Below are 20,928 nucleotides of genomic sequence, written 5' to 3'. Positions count from 1 at the left end.
AGATGCTGCATGTGTGGTGCAGCAGTAGAGTTGTTGCTGCCTTACAGCGCCAGAGACCCGGGTTCGATCCTGACTACAGGTGCTGTCTGTATGGAGTTTGTACATTCTCCTGGTGGGTTTTCTCCGGGTGCTCCAATTCCTCTCACACTCCAAAGACAGACGGGTTTGTAGGTTAATTGCCACGGTGAAAATTGTAAATTGTCCCTAATGTGTAGATAGTGCTAGTGCACAGGGTAATTGCTGGTCAGCGTGGTCTCGGTGGGCCAAAGGGTCTGCTTTTGTGCTGTATTTCTAAATTAAACTAAATTAAAAACTAAATTACTAATCTGAATCTAAATATGACTTTATATTTCAGAACTGCCATAGCACAACAGTACTAAATGCTCAGGACTATTTAGAACGTACACCTTGAGATCTGCATAAATACTAAAACATCATATCTGTGCAATCAATTCCTAAAAAATTCTGACATTTCAAAGGATCAACAGTAGATTATTTGGCTTCTCATTCATGTTGCACTATTCCATTAGATCATTGCTCATCTACATCACAGAATTATACAACAGGAGGAGGCCATTTAGCTCATCGAGATCATGCCAGCTTCTAATAGCGAAATCCCTTCAGTCTCATTCACCCCACAAAGCCTGTAATTCAAAACCATTTAACTACTTTGTCCCCAATTTCTATTCAATTTCATTTTAAATGTGATTACTGCCTCTGTCTCAAGAGCTAGTTCTTTAATAACCTTCTGTGTTAGCCGGTTCTTTAATAACCTTCTGTATTTCCTGCTCCTCCCAAGGCAGTCATCAATCATCACTCCCGTTTTTCATTAACTTACCAGCAAAAACTATCCGTTATGAGAGGGGGAAAAAAAAACACCTGGCAATCTTTAAAAAAACATTTAGTGCACCAACAGTTGATGGGTTAAGCCACGTGCATCAGATGTGCTCCACACTGTGTACAGTAGATTTTGCCGGGAATGATTAGGGTGGGAGGGAAACCACACTAATGGACCTAGAGTCAAACTGACATACAGTGCAGAAACGGGCCCATCAGCCCAACCTGTCCACACCGACTAATATGGTCCTTCTATACTAGTCCCACCTGCCTGCGTTTGGCCCATATCCCTCCAAACTTGTTTTACCTGTCTAATTGTTTCTTAAACGTTGCAATAACCCTGTCTCAACTACCTCCTCTGGCAGCTCATTCCATACACCCACTAGCCTTTGTGTAAAAAAGGTATTCCTCAGATTCCTATCAAATCTTTCTCCCTTCATCTTAAACCTGTGTCCTTCGGTTCTCGATTCCCCTGATCTGGGCAAAAAACTTTGTGTGTTTAACCGATCTATTCCTCTCACGATTTTGGATACTTTTATAAGATCAGTCTTCATCCTCCTCAGCTCCAAGGAATAGAGTCCTAGCCTGCTCAGCCACTCTCTATAGCTCAGACCCTTGAGTCCTGGCAACATTCTTGTAAATCTTCTCTGCACCCTTTCTAGCTTGACAACCGTTTCAGTTTAGTTGATTGTTATGTACACCGAGGTACAGTGCAAGGCTTTTGCTACGTGCTAACCAGCCAGCGGAAAGATAATACATGATTACAATTGACCATTCTCAGTCTACAGATACATGATAAGGGAATAACGTTTAGTGCAAGGTAAAGCCAGTAAAGTCTGATCAAAGACAGTCAGATAGTAGTTCAGGACTGCTCTCTGGTTATAGAAGGATGGTCCAGTTGCCTGATAAAAGCTGAGAAGAAACTATCGCTGAATCTGGAATCTTTCCTATAACGGTGCACAAACCTGAACAAAATACTCTAAATGTGGCCTCACCAACATCTTATATAACAGCAACATGACCCCCCCAATTTCTTTATTCAATACTCTGACAGATGAAGTTCAAGTTCAAGTTCAAAACACTTTATTTATCACCGTGGGGCAATTTACAAAGGCACTTATAGTACAAAAATAATTGGGGGGGATTAGCAGGGTGAGCAGCGGGCCAGGGGTGGTTGAGAGTTGAGGAGCTGAACAGCCTTGGAGACAAAAGTTGCCCTTCTCCTCTGTGTCTGACAGCCTGGGCAGCGAAACCGACGTCCTGAGGGGAGCCACTCAAACACAGAGACCAGGACGTGTGAGGAGCCCTGTAAAATCCTGCCAGCTGACCTTAGCATCTACTGGTCGCATAAGGTGGAGAGGGCTCTAACAGGGAGTCCAATCATTTTGGAACAGATTTTGGGTGTGCTCTGCAGGCGGTGTCTGTTCTGAAGGCTGATGGAGTGCCGAAAGGCGTTTTAACCACACTGTCTACCTGCGACGCCACTTTCAAGGAACACCATGTACAGTAGATCTTGCCGGGAATGATTAGGGTGTAGGAGATGCAACACTAATGGACCTGTCCACAAAAAGCAAGAGAAATACAGTCTATCTAATTACTGGTACTCAGTTTATAGACAATAGACAATAGGTGCAGGAAGAGGCCATTCGGCCCTTCGAGCCAGCACCGCCATTCAATGTGACAATTCTCAATCAGTACCCCATTCCTACCTTCTCCCCATACCCCCTGACTCTGCTATCCTTAAGAGCTCTATCTAGTTCTCTCTTGAATGCATTCAGAGAATTGGCCTCCACTGCCTTCTGAGGCAGTGAATTCCATAGATTTACAACTCTCTGACTGAAAACGTTTTTCCTCATCTCCGTTCTAAATGGCCTGCCCCTTATTCTTAAACTGTGGCCCCTGGTTCTGGACTCACCCAATACTGGGAACATGTTTCCTGCCTCTAACGTGTCCAACCCCTTAATAATCTTATATGTTTCGATAAGATACCCTCTCATCCTTCTAAATTCCAGTGTATACAAGCCTAGCCGCACCAGTCTTTCAACATATGACAGTCCCGCCATTCCGGGAATTAACCTAGTAAACTTACGGCCTCAATAGCAAGAATATCCTTCCTCATATTATAGTAGGCTGTAATGTGGAAGGTCCTGCAAGATTTCAATCATTTCTATATAATAGTCAATGATTACTGAAGACGAAAAGCATTTCCCTCTTAACGTTCCGATACAGAGAGATGAATGTGACACCTGAAGGGGCAAAGAAGGGTTCTTAAATTTCATAACTACTCTATTATTTATTTTACCATAATTTAATAAATGTGATGTCACAGTCTGGTCATTTGAGAGAAAGTGCACGCATTTGGCCTGATATAAATATTTCAATGTTAAAAAGATTTTATCAAGTTTAGGGTGGCCCGGCAGTGCAGCGGTAGAGTTGAAAATTCCCACACTTACCTGACCGTCACACTGTCCCCTCCAATCTACCTATCAAATGTCCTGATGGTAAATTAATTGGTTAAACACAAGCATTTTATGGTATTTTGAAATGACTTTACTTATTTTAATATTATGTGCTTCTAAATGCATCTAAGAGAACATATCAATCCAGCGACCGTAATAATCAACGATATCAGCCGACAAGCCAGCTGTCGCCGAGAAATTTCTAAACCGGATGAGCGACGGGCTGAGATCCACTACGATTTTTGGAAGACTCCTCACGATCATGCCCGCGACACCCCGGCGAACTGTCGGTAACAGCCTAGTCGCCGACAGTCGCCTTAAAATCGCCTAAGTGGGACAGGCCCTTTAATTTACTCATTTGAAAAGCACACATTACCAACACCTTCAGTTGTTTCACCACTTCGAGCCATGTTCATTTCAAATAAAACATTAAAAATACAAAACAGATGATCAGCGAAATCAATGCTGTCAAACTCTTTCACTCATTTACTCTGTTGAGACAATATAAGTTTACTGATTTCATTATTAAGACACCAGTATCATGCAGCTAGGGATGTTAATAATATATTGTTCCTATTTCTGATTCATTAAAAGTATAAAAAGCAGATGATGTCAGATTCTGGCCCAAAAATAGCTTTCAAGGGTGACAATTTTGCTTTAACATTCCAAGATCTTTAGGTCACATATTTCATTAACCCACAAGGGCCAGATATTGTAACATTATTAAAATACAAAGCAAGCATGAAATAAAAGAAGGTGGTTATTTTGAAACACAAGATTTTTGCTACAAAGAGAAAAGCCATGGGGAATAAGGAGCAAAATCAGTGGCAAAGAAACAGCAGGTTTATAGTTAAAAAAAGACACAAAGTGCTGGAGTAACTCAACGGGTCCGGCAGCAACTCAGGAGAACATAGCTCCATGTTCTCCAGAAATGCTGCCTGACCCTTTCAATTATTCCAGCACTTTGTGTCTTTTTTGTAAATCAGCATCTGCAGTTCCTTGTGTTCAACATGTTTATGTTGATGGAAATTCATGAAAAATGGATTTTGTAGGGCAAATTGGGCCGAAGGGCCTTAATCTGTGCTGTGTGACTCTTATCAGGCATTGGTTCTGTGTTAAATGGTGGTCAGCAAATCAGGGAAAACATCCCTTTCTTTGAGCTCCACAATGGTATGATTCTGCCACTCAATTACTTCATGTGTATGATAATCTACGCTGCGTGGTAAAGTCACAGAATCATAGAGCGTGGAAACAGGCCCTTCCATCTACGCTAGTCGCGCCTGCCTGCATTTGGCCCATATCCTTCCAAACCTTTTCTATCCATGTACCTGTTCAAATGTCTTTTAAATGCTGTTATAGCACCTGCCTCAACTACCTCCTCTGGCAGCTCATTCCCTACACCCACCACTCATGACATTTTCCATTGGCAGACAACCATAACAGGTTCTGGACAGCAAGGACTCTACATTTTTTACTATCCTTTGAGATCGAAGCACTTACTGATATCAAATTTGAAAAACCCACCTCTAATTTAGTTCTGTTAGAGGTAAACATTTCTAGAACACAAAATATAGAAAAATACAGCACAGGAACAGGCCCGTCAGCAATATGTGCAGAACATGATTCCAAGATGAACTAATCTCATCCGACTGCACATGATCCAAATCCCTCCATTCCTAGCATATGCATGTGCTTATCCAAAAGATTTTAAACGCCACTTTAGACTTTAGAGATATAGCATGGGAACAGGCCCTTCAACTCAGTGTCTGTGCCAACCAGCGATCACCCCCAACACTAACACACACACACTAGGGACAATTTTACAACTTACGGAAGCCAAACCTGTATGTCTTTGGAGTGTGGGATGTTTGAAATGCCTTAGTTTTAGTTTAGTTTAGAGACACAGCGTGGGAACAGGCCCTTCGGCCCACCGAATCCCCGCCAGCCACGATTGTCCGTACACGTGTTCTGTCCTATACACTAGGGACAATTTACAGATGTCAATTAACCTACAAACCTGCGCATCTTTGGCATGTGTGCAGAAACCAGAGCATCCGGAGAAAATCCACCCAGTCACAGAGAATGTACAAACTCACTACAGACAGCAACCATAGTCAGGATCGATCCCAGGACTCTGGCGTTTTAGGGCAGCAACTTTACCAAGGCACCACTGTATCATCTACCGTATCTGCCTCTTCCATCATCTTGGCAGTATGTTCCAGGCACCCACCACCCATTGTGTATGAAAAACTAGCCCCATACATCTCCTCTAAGCTTTGCACCTCTCGCCTTGTTCCTGTTCTGATGTCTATTACAGCAATTTAATATTTTCTGATTTTCAAACGATGGCAAAGATTATCCTGAGCACCACATTCACAATTATTAGGAAATTAATTGTTGTTGCTCTCCATATTTATATGAAGCTACACATTTTCAGACTGCAATATCTCTCCTGAAAAGGGCAATTAAAAGTATGCTGCTTTCTCAAAATTACAGCAGAGTGTTTCTTCAATTTAAGTTCTTTAAACATCACCACATCAAGACCATTGACAACTCCTTCAGTTCTATAACGTAGCGAAGAAATTAGAAACAATGCAACGACAAACATGTGAAACTAAAATATAAAATCAATTTGTCTTTTTAAGTGTTGTCGGGATGAAAACGAAACCAGTGGGGCCCCACCTTTTTATTATATACAAATGTGGTGTAAAGCAACCACAGAAAATCAAACGCCGTCCTCAATGAAACAGTCTCTTTCTAGCTTCTGGAAAGGATGTGCCTGTTTAAGAGGCCTGTACGGGCCATTGATAAAAGTCTGTTTCCAGATGCAAAGTGCCTCTCTATCTGGGTAGAATTACAGCAGAACACCAAAGAACTAGAAGCCACAGAGAAATGCAACCCACGAGAATCAAAGCAATCCACTGTAATAAACACAGCAGACTAGTTTAGCTTAAAATATTTTGGGTACAACGAACTTTCCCCTCACAGATGATAACCTTCACAAATACACAACAGCAGTCAGGTGCACGTTTAGTACAGTGGGGGAACAAGTAACAAAACTAAGGTTATTTGAAGTTCAAAAATTAGCTGTTTTGAAGGAGTCAAAAGCCACAGTTCAAAGAAGCTGCAACAAGTTATTGGCAAAAATAATTGCTCCAAGCCATTATTAAGGTCTTGGCCTCTGACTTCCCCAGCAGGCTGGAACACTGATGTTTTTGTTACTCAGCGTACTGTACACAGTCTGGCCATCTTCAGCGGTAGGCCAACGGGGGGGGGGGGGGGGGGGGGGGGGGGGGGAAGGAGGTGGCTGGTGGGAATGGGAAATTGGTGAAAAGTGCAGAGTGGCGGGCGGGCAGACAGAAGAGGTCACATCTGAAGACAAGTTGTTCCGAGCTACTGTGGTACACATCAGTTCCCATTTACCAACTGAGAGTAGAACTGACTGAGGTCAGGGAGTAACACACTTATTCACTTCCTCAGGCAGGGAATTATATAATGACTTGGGAGACCCAATAAGTCAGCAGGGGATGATAAAAATGGCCACAATGCCCCACAAAGACACAATATCTAATTTGGAAGAGAACAACCTGCATTCTGTTCCTGAAGAGTTATGACTTTTATTGAAGATTACAGAGGTCACAGATATGTGTTTTGATATAAAGCTGTAGTTATAAATAGTCCGAATTTTAAAAAAAATCTTGAGGAACGGAGGTGGAAATTGTAAACTGGTTCACATTCTTTTTTGCTAAGGAGGGACAAGTCATGTGTGTGTGCTACTAAAATGCCTGTAAGATGCAATTGTACATAAAACAGTAGCATATATTATAAAAAACATTTTAATCAACAATGTAATAACTTAATTTATTCACAAAATAAGTGGATTTCTGTATTTCCAAGCTGTATCTCCAAAACCTAAACCAAATTAACAAATGACTGTACAGTTGTGCGGTGAGATAAGTGGAAAGACTGGATAGCATGCAAAGTTTTTCACTGTAGGTCAGTACACATGACAATAAAATAAACCAATACCAATAAACCAACACCAATACACACCTGTAATGAACAATTTTACAGATATCTATCCATCCATCCACAAGTCAATTTTGTCCACAAGTTGGAAAATACACAAAAATCACTTGATAATGTAACCATAACTCCACGATGTTGTAATGAATGGCATCAATCGTACATAAGGCTGATAAGGAAGACCAATTACTATTAGTGGAAAGAATGGAAACTAGTTCCGCTGTGCATAGGAATGAATGCATGCGCGTACATCGCATGGTCGAAATTTAATAACATGACAGGAGCTTGATTGTATGTGGAAGTGTCAATAGGTTGGCTGTTTGGCACACAGGGATGCCTGTACTCTGAGGGGTGCAGCTTTGGTACTTACATAGCTATTGAATGGTGGGCAATCAATAGGAGGCTCGTGGTCAGGGCTGGATTGCAGATGTACTATGGCAAGATATTTCTGTCAGCTGCGACTGTGAATTTCTCTTTCTCTTGTGCAGGCACCTGCCGCTGTTGGAGACTCAGAAGCCTTTTATTGCAATGTTGGGAGTCCAAGTATTAGATGGTGTGTAAGATGGTCGGTGTGGACTCAGAGGGCCGAAGGGCCTGTTTCCATGCTGTATCTTTCAATCAATCGACTAATGACTAGGTGAACACTTTAATTGCCGTGGCCATCACTGGGTGACCCAGACTGTAGCCTTGGTTATGCCATTGTCAGCTCCCTCTCCTCCAGCCCTCAGCCTCAGATGGGGCTCAGCAACAGTAACTCCAAGACCAGAACTGGTACCTGAAGTATTAAGGAGCATAGGCTGAAATATGTGGCTCCTCCACTTTGTAATCAGTTTTTGCGCCTGCTCAGGTTTCTTAATGGTTACTCTGATGAGCCCCATGGGCAGGCAGGCTTAGTAGCTCTCTACTCTGTCTTGCTGTTGAACCCTGTACTTTTAAGCCTTAAGGGCCACATTCATCTCCTCTGCTAGTATTTCACTTCTGAAATTCTTATTAAGCTCCTATTGCATGTTTCCTGTTATGCATGTTGGTACTAGGAACAAAATGCAACGTAACTGTCCATCTTATGGAAGGCTTTCAGAGTATTAGAGGTATGCACAATGGAAACAGGTCCTTCAGACCAACTCCATGCTGACCAAGATGCCTTCATGAACGTCCCATTTGCCTGCGTGTGGCCCTTATCCCCCCAAGCCTTTCCCATCCTGTCCACATAACATCTAAACCGTAAAATTATATCCTCTGCCACTTCCTCTGGTAACTTGTTCTATATATGTACAGCCCTCTATCTGAAAAACATGCTCCTCGGGTCCCCTTGAAATCTTTCCATCTCACCTTAAACCACGTTTTAGATTTTTTTTAGAGATACAGCGCGGAAACAGGCCCTTCGGCCCACCGAGTCCGCGCCGCCCAGCGATCCCTGCACATTAACACTATCCAACACACACTAGGGACAATTTTTACAGTTTACCCAGTCAATTAACCTACATACCTGTACGTCTTTGGAATGTGGGAGGAAACCGAAGATCTCGGAGAAAACCCACGGAGGTCACGGGGAGAACGTACAAACTTCGTACAGACAGCGCCCGTAGTCAGGATCGAACCTGAATCTCCGGCGCTGCATTCGCTGTAAGGTAGTAACTCTACCGCTGCGCCACCGTGCCGCACACATTTTAGACACCCCTACCAAGACTGTGACCATTCACTTTGTCTACGACCATCCAGGTTTTATCAACCTCTCGAAGGTAACCCCTCACCCTCCAGGACTCCAGCCTTTTATTGTTTAGAGTTTAGAGATACAGCGAGGAAACAGGCACATTGGCTCACTGAGACTATGCCGACCAACGATTACACATCCATAAGTTCTATGTTATCCCAGTTTTGCATCCACTCCCCGCACACTGGGGACAGTTTACAAGGGGCCAATTAACCTACAAACCTGCACTTCTTTGGAATGTAGGAGGAAACCAGAGCACCCAGAGGAAACCCATGTGGTCACAGGGAGAATGCGCAAACTGCATACAGACAGCACCAATGATCAGGATTGAACTTGAGTCACTGGTGCTGCAAGGCAGCAACTCCATCGCTGCCCTGCTGCACCGCCCCATTTAAAAGGTCTTTCTGAGAGGAACGCAGCTCATCTGAATGCCTTCCCACTGCTTAAATGGGTTTACTGCTGTAGACTAAAAGCAGAAAACTCTGAAAACACTCAGCGGTTCAGGTCGAGTCCGTAGAAACAGAAACAATTAGAACTTCAGCTCTTTCTCTCTGTCAGCTGGAAGAGCTGTGCCTCACAGTGCCAGAGACCCTGACTAATTGTGCAAAAAAATAACTGCAGATGCTGGTGCAAATCGAAGGTATTTATTCACAAAATGCTGGAGTAACTCAGCAGGTCAGGCAGCATCTCAGGAGAGAAGGAATGGGCGACGTTTCGGGTCGAGACCCTTCTTCAGACTGATGTCAGAACTAATTGTGCTGTCTGTGCAGACTTTCATTCTCCCTATGATCGCGTGGGGTTTCTCCGGGTGTTCCAGTTTCCTCCCACATCCCAAAGACCTGCAGTTTTGGAGGTTAAATGGCCCTCTGTAAATCCCCACACACTAACACTATCCTGTACACACTAGGGACAATGTACTCGTTTACTGAGGCCAATTAACCTGCAAACCTTTACGTCTTGGAGTGTGGGAGGAAACCGGAGCTCCCGGAGAAAACTGACGCGGTCACAGGAAGAACGTACAAACTACGTACAGACAACACCCGTAGTCATGATTGAACCTGGGTCTCTGGCACTGTAAGGCAGCAACTCTACAGCTGCACCACTGTGCCACCCTATTCCTTTTGGTAGAGTTATTCATTTACTTGTAATGTTAGGATATCATTATTTAGGATATAGTTTTGCTCCCCTTTGACCTTCTGAATAGCATATAACCAGAAATTACATGACTGACAGGTCCAAAGACACTGACTCTGGCCAACTTCATATTGTGCCTTCAGCCGTGCATCTAGGCCAGACTCGGGTCAACGTTGGTATAGAAGGGAAAGGAGGTCCAGAACCTCCTGCCAGTACAAATTCTCGCTTGCTATTGATGTTCTCCTGCGGCTCCCCGGCCTGTGAATTCCTGCTTATTTTAAACCCCCCGCCCCCTCACCAATGCTGCATTTCTTCACTCCCGGCCTTTGGGTCCATCCATCACCTCTCACTTGATCACCAGCAGACAATCGGCAATAATGGACACCATCCCCCTCACCATGGCCCATTATTGCGAGGGCTTACGGCACTCTTTATGAACTTAAAGTTGGATGAAGTTTGCGAAAGTAATTGACTGTTATTAAGATGGTTTTTGAGATATCTCTGAAGGATCAGTTAAAATGTGGTTTTCTGTTTCAAAATCTGACCGGTTCGAACGTAAATTGGAAAAGACAAACACACCGATCCCACCCTCCAAGCATGACAGAAGATTATTTTCCCAAACAGGTACGGTACACTGGGAGCTACAAAACTGAAAAAAGGAAACACCCTTTCTTTGTGATCAAAATGATAAACAGAAAAATCAACCTGAAAAGAACAAAGCAGGGAATCTGGAGCCCATTATCAGTTGCGATGAATCCATGGTCATTCATTTAGATGACAGGAATATGTTGTTGGCCATGATCGCCACGGCTGACCTCTGTCACATTACTTCCATCGGCAACTATTCTATTAGTTTTACTTTTCAATTATGAGAAAAACGATAGGTAAGGAGAAAAGAAAGTCACACAGTGCTGGAGTAAGGTGAGGGGGGAAAGATTTAATAGGAACCTGAGGGGCTGCATTTTCACACATAGGGTGGTGGGTGTATGGAACGAGCTGCCAGAGGAGGTAGTTGAGGCAGGTACTATCGCAACAGTTAAAAGCCATTTGGACAGGTATATGGACAGGATAGGTTTAAAAGGATATGGGCCAAACGCAGGCAGGTGGAACTAGTGTAGGTGTGGCATCTTGATCAGCGTGGGCGTTGGGCCTGTTTCCATGCTGTATCTCTAAACTAAACTTCTGCAGTTGTATAGGACCCTGGTAAGACCACATCTGGAGTATTGTGTACACTTTTGGTCTCCTAATTTGAGGAAGGAAATCCTTGTAATTGAGGCAGTGCAGCGTAGGTTCACGAGATTGATCCCTGGGATGGCGGGACTGTCATATGAGGAAAGATTGAAAAGACTAGGCTTGTATTCAATGGAGTTTAGAAGGATGAGAAGGGATCTTATAGAAACATATAAAATTACAAAAGGACTGGACAAGCTAAATGCAGGAAAAATGTTCCCAATGTTGGGCGAGTCCAGAACCAGGGGCCACAGTCTTAGAATAAAGGGGAGGCTATTTAAAACTGAGGTGAGAAGCAACGTTTTCACCCAGAGAGTTGTGAATTTGTGGAATTCTCTGCAACAGAGGGCAGTGGAGGCCAATTCACTGGATGGATTTGACAGTTAGATAGAGCTCTAGGGGCTAGTTGAATCAAGGGATATGGGGAGAAGGCAGGCACAGGTTATTGATTGTGGACGATCAACCATGATCACAATGAATGGCGGTGCTGGCTCGAAGGGCCGAATAGCCTCCTCCTGCACCTATTTTCTATATTTCTATGTTTCTATGTTTCTAAAGTAAAGTAGGGGGAAGGGGAGTGGAATGTGGAGCATGGGTTACTTCACTAAGATTGGAGAATTCAATGTTCATACCATTAGGTTGTAAGCTACTGTTCAGTGGAGATCTGTTTTTTTCGAGAGGGGTGATGCTAGTTTACCTCTGTACCAAACGGCAGCAGAAACTCAATTTTGGGTACTGAATGGAACCCAAGCTCAGAACAAGGAATGCTTTGTACTGTCACAAGCACAATCTATCTCCACCCTCTGGGGAAAATAATCAAAATTCTCCACTGCGATGCAATTTTATTTTCATACCAGCAATTCTTGTGGCTTTTTTTGAGTAAGAACAACGAAATTATGGACAATTCCACACAGCATTCTTGCACCCATGGAGTCTGGATTTGGAACTGCCAATGTTATCATCACATGGATCCTTTGTAGCCTGCGGAAGCAAAGCTTTTATCTCCAACAGTCCAGCTGCATTAGAACTTGTACCACAGAGATGAAAGTAGAAAAGAGAATCAACAGCATTGACTTAATTGCTTGCTTGGCACACTTTAAACTTTAGTAGCAAGCTGCTGCTTTTCTCTGCTTCAGTGAATACGTCCGAAATTTAAAAAAATCGCTGTGCCCAGTGGATAGCTTATGCCATCACACAGACCAGGCGTTCCACCATTGACTGTGGCATAGTGGCACAGCGGTAGAGCTGCTGTCTTACAGCACCAGAGACCCGGGTTCAAATCTAAACTCAGGTGTTGCCTGTACGTTTGTACAGTACATTCTCCACGTTAATTCCCTTTATCATGTATCAGTCCACTGTGGACGGCTCGACTGTAATCCTGTATTGTCTTTACACTGACCGCGACACTTTACACTTTAGCACGCGACAAAAGCTTTTCCCTGTACTTCGGCGCACATGATAATAAACTAAACTCATAAACTAAACCCCTGTGACCGTATAGGTTTTCTCTGGGTGCTCTGGTTTCCTCCCACATTTCAAAGATGTGGGGTTGGTAGGTTAAATGGGTTCTGTAAATTGTCCCTCAGGTGCAGGATAGAACTAGTGTATGGGTGATCGATCGTTGGTTGGCGTGGACTCGTTCGGCCGAAGGGCCTGTTTCCACACTGTATCTGAAAACTAAGCTAACCAATCGTTTTGGTAAAACAGAAGATTATTAGGGGACTAAACTTAGTTATTGGGACTGATCGCATTTGAATCTCGTGTTTCTTTTTGGCGAGCTAACAAAACAACGCTGTATCTCTAAACTAAACTCTGATTCCATCTCCACTTAATGCGACCTCAGAAAAGCAGCCAACATAATCAAAGACGTCCCACCCCGATCATTCCTTCTCCTCCCCACTCCCGCCCAGCAAAAGGCAAAGAAGCTCGAAAGCATGCACCACCAGACTCAGAAACAACTTCCCCTCTGTTATCAGGCCTTTGAACGGTATTTCCATAGGAGGCTAATGTCTATAATGTCCATCTCTCCCCCATGGGACTTTAACTGTGGAGATTATGCATTACAATGCTGATAACTGTAGCCTGCACTCTGTATCTTCCTCTTTGCTCTATCTATTATACTTGAGTTTGACTTGATTGTATTTATGTATTGGATATCTGATTTGTTTGGATCGCTTGCAAAAAAAAGCTTTTCACCGTACTTTGGTATAAGTCATAATAAGAAACCTAAACCTAATTCAAAGGGATAAAATAATTTGACAAACTGAATTAATAAATTGGGGGCTACACACTCACCTCTTACTCCCAACTAGTTCTGCCTAAGTATAAAATAAGGAGCAAACTACATTGAATGCAAATATAGTTGGAACAGAATATTTTAAAGTCGTCAAATTTTATACAAACTAAATATTGGATTCACTTAACCAAATGTCACTGGCTGCTGCTTTGTGTAAAACCTTTGCTAAGGAATTGATTTCTTACAACATAAAAAAATATAAAATGACTGGTATGTAGGTTAATTGGCTGGGTAAATGTAAAAATTGTCCCTAGTGGGTGTAGGATAGTGTTAATGTACGGGGATCGCTGGGCGGCACGGACTTGGTGGGCCGAAAAGGCCTGTTTCCGGCTGTATATATATGATGATGATATGATATGATACTGCATGATCTTTAACAAATTTTAGCGGAAACAAAAAGTGTTTGATATTATCCCAGAGTTTCGGAAAGATCCCTGCAGATCAAGCAAATGGCGATGTGACCCCTCTAGAGAGCGCCAATACACAGAGAATTACACAAACGGGAAGAGGATAGAGTGTCTGCAGATGAGGGAATTTTATGACCATTGTCTTTAAAAGCAGAAATGTCAAATTTAATGTACTTCAAGATAGCAGTTGCAGAGCTAAACCTCTGCAGAATAATGAACGCCAGCAGCTGTCTCGACACCTTTAACGATAAATACAAGCTACAGCCTTAACACTAGCAGTTTGATCCTGACATCAGGTGCTGTCGGTACGGAGTTTGTACATTCTCACTGTGACCACGTGGGTGCTCTAATTTCTTCCCACTTTCCAAAGATGTGCGGGTTTGTAGGCTAATTGGCATCTTTAAATTGTCCCTAGCGTGTAAGATGCAAAACTGGGATAACATGGAACTAGTGTACAGATGATCAATGGTCGACATGGACTCAGTGGGCCGAAGGGTCTGTTTCCACGCTGTATCCCAAAATTAAACTAAACTAAACTGTTTCAGGAATGATAATGCAAAGATAAGTCTATTTTCGATAAGAATATCACTTGACTTTGATGTTAAAAAAATGCTATTAAGTAAAAGTACTTTTATAAACAAATGGATGGCAGAAAGGCTATTACCACAAGAGCAATATGCTTTACCATCTTTTTCATGCTTGTGAACTTTAAAGGATAAACGGCACTGAGTAAAGCTTATGATAAGTAGGTTACATGAGTGATTGATTGAAAGATACAGAATAGAAACAGGTCCTTTGGCCCAGGAATTTTATGGGAATGTTGCCATGAGGGATTGAGCTATAGGGAGAGGTTGAGCAAGCTGGGGCAAAGGGACCCGTCATGGGGGGGCTGCCGAGAACAAAGGGGAGGCTGCCATGAACAAAAGGGGAACCAGTGGATTGGGGGGAGGGAACGGGGACGAAGAGACCAACAATACTTAAGGAATACGTTTTGTAACACAATAAATACAATGAGGTGCCTTTGTGGTGACTCCTTTGCGGACTTTGCATTTAAAAGCAAAGAATATCACTGTAGGCACATGTGACAATAAAGCATCATCATCATCATTGGAGTGCAGGAAGATGTGGGGTGATCTCATAGAGGTGTACAAAATCATGAGAGAAATAGGTAAGGTAAACACAGAGTCTCTTGCCCAGAGTGGGGGGATCGAGAACCAGAGGACATGGGTTTAAAGTGAGGGGGAAAAGATTTAATACAAACCTGAGAGGTAACTTTTGTACACAACGAGCGATGGGTGTATGGAACAAACTTCAGGAGGTAGTTAAGGCAGATACTATCGCACCATTTAAGAAACATTTAGACAGGTACATGAAAAGGACAGGTTTATGGGGATATGGGCCAAACGCAGGCAGGTGGGACGAGTGTAGTTGGGACATGATGGTCGGTGTAGGCAAGTTGGACCGAAGGGCCTGTTTCCACGCTGTATGACTCTCAATTAATCATAATTTGCATGTTGGTGGAACTAAAATTCCCAATAGAATCTCCTAAGAGAAATAAGCTACTTCTCACATGTTCCTGAAACTACAGAAATATTTTGAATATCTAATTTCTGAATCAATCTAGACCTGGTGAAACAAAAGATTTATCTTTGAGATATGCTATTCATAACATTTACTGAACTGTAACAATACTAAATTCTGAAATTAATCAGTCAGAATTACATACATCCATTCCCATGTTTCTCAAATGTCTGTTTTGGAACAAGGAACAATCAATCTTTCAGCAGTTCATTGCTGTATTTCTTCCCCCTGTAGTTCTGATATAGTTGATTTGGAACCTGACGCCAACCAGACAGCCCAGACCGTGTCAGGCAAGGACATTGTTCAGAAGTTTCAGGAGCAGAATTAGGCCATTCATCCATCAAGTCTACTCCGCCGTTCAATCGCGGCTGATCTCTATTTCCCTCTCAAACCCATTCTCCTGCCTTCTCCCCATAACCCTTAACACCCTTACAAATCAAGAACCTATGAATCTCCACCTTAAACATCTCCATTGACTTGGCCACAGCCTTCTTTAGCAATGAAGTTCACAGATTTAGTGCCCTCTAACTAAATAAATTCCTCCTCATCTCCTTTCTAAAGGTACGTCCTTTCATTCTGAGGCGATGGCCTCTGGTCCGAGACTCTCCCCCTAGTGGAAACAACCACTCCACATCCACTCTATCCAGGCCTTTCACTATTCCGTCAGTCTCATGCTTCTAATCTCCAGCGCGTACAGCTGTACACTGTACAGCACATGTACAGTCAAAAGCTCATCATAAGTTAACCCAATCATCCCTGGGATCATTCTCGTAAGCCTCCTCTGGACCCTCTCCAACAGCAGCCTCAGGAATTATGAACTGAAACAAGAACCCAAGTGTAAAAATCAAATTCCTGGACACTGCTGACAAGGCTAGCTACTATTATCCGTTCTAAATTGCCCTTAAATTAAACAAATTACTGGGGCCTTTCAAGGTACAGATAGAATTAAACACATTGGTGTGCCTGAAGTCACATCTAGGTTCGACCAGATAAGCATGGCAGAGAGTAGAACCAAAGAACTGCAGATGCTGTTTAATCCACGAAAGGACACAATGAGCTGGAGTAACTCAGTGGGTCAGGTAACATCTTTGGAGAACATGGATAGGTGACATTTTGGGTCGAGACCCTTCTTCAGACTGATTGTACTGGGGGGGGGGGGGGGGGAACAAAAGGCTAGAAAGGGGGAGAGGCAGGACAGAACGTTGCAGGTAATAGGTCGACACAACACATGGGGGAGTTTTTGTCAGGCAGATGGTTGGAACAATGTCTAGAGAGCTGGGTACAAGAGTATCTTTCATGACTGCAATGCCTCAAAACCCTCTACATCCAATGAAACAATGTCAGAGTGCAAGAATTCAGCAGCTATTCTCCATACAGCAAGCTTCCAATAACAGCAAAAAAATACTGGGCAGATGATCTGATTTTTAAAGTGCTGACAGAGGAATATATCTTGGTGATAGACTTTCCCATTCTTCTTCAAAGTGGGTGTTTAGAGCACCCAAGTTTCTATTTCATTAGGCAAAACAGTTCACTTAGTCAGAGTGATTTATTTTAACTCCAAAGGACATGAGCGGAATAGATCGGGTAAACACGCAGAGTCTCTTGCCCAGAGTAGGGGAATTGAGAAGCAGGGGACACAGGTTGAAGGTGAGGGAAGGAAGATTTAATAGAAATCTGAAGGGTAACTATTTCACACAGAGGGTGGTGGGTGTATGGAACAAGCTGTCGGAGGAGATGGTTGAAGTAGGTACTATCACAACATTTAAGACACATTAAAACAGGTACATGGATAGGACCGGTTTAGAGCAATATTGGCCAAATGCAGGCAGGTGGGACTAGTGGAGATGGGACATGTTGGTTGGTGTGGGCATTGGGCCAAAGGGCCTGCTTCCATGCTCTATGATTCTAAAAGTTATTTATGACAGAAAATTAATTTGTTACATTTCTGAAACTAATGACAAACTTTAAAGAACTATTTGTTGCAAATGATAAGTAGTTCAAAGTAAGAAAACATGCACTGAAACAATAATATTTAAATGGACACTGAAATGTGACAAAAATATATTGCTGATTGACAAAAGGAGAAGTTTTCATGGTTCTTTCCTTCTAAATACTTCTCCTTTTCAATTAAAGTTCAACATCATAATCCGTGGACCATATTGGTGTGAATTGTCCGTTTAAATCCCCAGTTGTTTTCTGGCTTCCAAAAGAAAACCATACACATAGCATGAGATGGTAACGTGATATTCTGCAAGGTATAATCTGTGTTATTCTTCTTTTTTTTAATGTCAGCTATAGTTTAAGAGACCATTGTTTACCTCTGAGCTGCCATACATCAGCTGTCCCTAATGTGATCACATTTCTATTAGAACACTCAATAGGGATCTCCCTTGTTGCCTGTTTAATGTGTTGGCTTTTGCAATGCTGGCAACCACTTTTCATGTGACTTGAAGATTGACACAAAGCGCAGAAGTAACTCTGCGGATCAGGCAGCATCTCTGGAGAAAAAGGATGGATGATGTTTCGGGTCGCGTCAGTCTGAATAAGGGTCCCGACCCAAAAGGTCATCCATCCTTTCACTCCAGAGATGCTGCCTGATCCACTGAGCCACTCCAGCACTTTGTTTCTATCTTTGGTATAAACTAGCACCTGCAGTTCCTTTCGACACACTTCATGTGACTCGAGACCTTCTGGCCACAGACAAATATCATTGTGGATGAAGTTCTTTCATGATTCTTGGTGTAACTTGAAACATAAACAGCAACACTGAGCAGATGGGCTGAAAGGTCTGTTTCTACATTATAAATTCAACCTAACTCATGGACCACAATGGGTATGAAGGAACTGCAGATGCTAGTTTACACCGAAGATAGACTCAAAATGCTGGAGTAACTCAGCGGGTCAGGCAGCATCTCTGGAAAAAAGGAATAGGTGATGTTTCGGCTCAAGACCCTTCTTCAGACTACAATGGCTTGGGATTGTTCTTTATGCAACTCTGTTAACCCCTTGCACAGTTTATATTATGTTATGGGACAGCTTTTTTACCTCTATTATCAGATTTGTGAACGGTCCTTCCAAAAGCTAGAATACAGTCCCAATTCTGCAAACCAACTCATTGCGGACAGTGTTAATATTACCAACGATCTGTTGTGGACCAAATACATTGAAGCGACAACCAAGAAGGCACACCAACTTCCATAGGAGATTGAGGAAATTCGACATGTCTCCAATGACTTACAAACTTCTACAGATGCACCATAGAAAGCATACTGTCGGGTGGCATCACAGCTTGCTTTGCGAGCAGCTCAGTCCAAGATTGCAAGAAATTGCAGAGGGTTGTGAATGTAGCCCAGTACATTACACAGGCCAGACTTCTCACCATTGACTCCATCTACACTTTACGGTCTCGGAAAAGCCGCCAACATAATCCCTCTCCAGTCATTCTGCTCCGATCGGGCAGTAGATACAGAAGCTTGATAACATGCACTACCAGACCCAGGAACATCTTCCTCCCTCTGTTACAGACTTCTGAACAGTCCTACCATAAGCTAGGGTGCTGCCCGATTCACCTCTAACCCATTGTGGACATTAGACATTGTCTAACTGATGCATTACAACATCCACCATGAGCTTTTCATTGTGACAAAAATAAATCTAAACTTAAATATTAAAACTTTTTCTTTGGAACTGTTACGCTACGGTGCTGAGAAACTATTCTGCACTCTGGTATTTTTCTCTTCGCTCTACCTTTTGAACTTGTGTTTGGCTTGATTGTATTCATGTCATGTATTATCTGCTTTGATTGAATAGCACGTAAATAAAAGCTTTTCACTTTACCTCGGTACACGTAACAATAATAAACCACAACCCAAACCTATTTTTAATGTCATTATTTTGTCTTTATCTTTGCATTTATTTTATCTTTCCCTTCCGGGAAATTGTAAGTTAAAAAATTGGAACAAAAATGTGAAAGGAAATTCAAATCAGGTCTGAGATTACCTCCGATGGTTGGTCTGACACTTCCACTCCAAGCATATTGGCTTGTACTAGTTGCTGTAGGAGTTGTACTTGAGCTACGCTGAGGAAGAAGTCCAGACTTGTGGTGACGTTGACTTCCAGTGAATGGCCGCACACTATTATCTCCTGCAATGGAATTAGACATAAATTAGACATAGACTCAGAGAGTAATACAGACCTTCGGCCCACCGAGAAACAGGCCCTTCGGCCTAACTTGGTCATGCCGACAAAGATACTGATCCCATCTACACTGGTCCCATCTGCCCGCGTTTGGCCCACATCCCTCTAAACCTTCCCTATCCTGGACCTAATCTAAACCTGTTCAAATTTAGTTTAGTTTAGAGATACAGCGTGGAAACAGGCACTTCGGCCCACCGAGACCGCACCGACAAACAATCGCCCCATCCACCAGTTCTATCCTACACGCGAGGGACAATATACGGAAGCCAATTAACCTAACATCTTGCACCCGGTGAAAGCCCACATGGTCACGGGGTAAAATGCACAAACTCTGTACAGACAGCGCCTGTAATCAGGATCAAACCCGAGTCTGTGGCGCTGAGAGGCAGCAACTCTACCACTGCACGCTATGCCATCCTTTTTTATGTCGTTATAGTACCTGCCTCAACTACCTCCTCCAGCAGCTTGTTCCACGAACCCACCACCCTCTGTGTGAAAATAAACTGTTCCTTTGGCTCCTATTAAATCTTTCCCCTCTCACTTTCAGCCTATGTCCTCTGGTTGTTGATTCCTTTACTCTGAATAAAGACTGTGCATTCACCCTATCTATTCCCCTCATAATCTTTAACATCTCTATAAGATCACCCCACAGCCTTTAATTACAGCCCTTAATTACAACCTGGCTTTCTGTACAATGGAGTCATATGACAATTTCAAGACAGGAATACCCAAAATTAAAGTCACGTGCACATGTGACACCGATACTATGAAGTAACAAATCCCAAGTAACATCAGTCAGAAAGCTACTAATTCATAGAAAGTTTTATCAGACCCCAGGTCTATAATTACATAGCAAGGGAGCTCATTCATCTGCTGAGTTCTTCTGTACACTCTATTTTTATGCTCAAGATTCCAACAATTTTGGGCACCATATCTGCGGAAGGATGTGCTGGCTCTGGTCCAGAGGAGGTTTACAAGAATGATCCCAGGAATGATCCCAGTTAACATATGATGAGCATTTGTTGGCACTGGGCCTGTATTCACTAGAGT

The 20,928-nt window shown here is 42.9% G+C and overlaps 1 protein-coding gene across 5 annotated transcripts in view; it reads right to left on the bottom strand.

The window, feature by feature from the left end:
- The window catches only part of vps13b (vacuolar protein sorting 13 homolog B), a 752,723-nt gene that overhangs the window by 164,284 nt on the left and 567,511 nt on the right, over positions 1–20,928 (bottom strand). For all 5 annotated transcript variants that reach the window (XR_013547184.1, XM_078398050.1, XM_078398047.1 and 2 more), the window contains exon 33: positions 19,681–19,824. Coding sequence is in view for 4 of the 5 variants with exons in the window: in XM_078398050.1 (XP_078254176.1) it covers positions 19,681–19,824 (144 nt within the window). In the remaining variant the exon portion in view is untranslated. The remainder of the gene's footprint in view (positions 1–19,680; positions 19,825–20,928) is intronic.

The sequence above is a fragment of the Rhinoraja longicauda genome, chromosome 4 (assembly GCF_053455715.1).
Source record: "Rhinoraja longicauda isolate Sanriku21f chromosome 4, sRhiLon1.1, whole genome shotgun sequence".
Taxonomy (NCBI): domain Eukaryota; kingdom Metazoa; phylum Chordata; class Chondrichthyes; order Rajiformes; family Arhynchobatidae; genus Rhinoraja; species Rhinoraja longicauda.
This window is presented reverse-complemented; position numbering and strand designations above follow the sequence as displayed.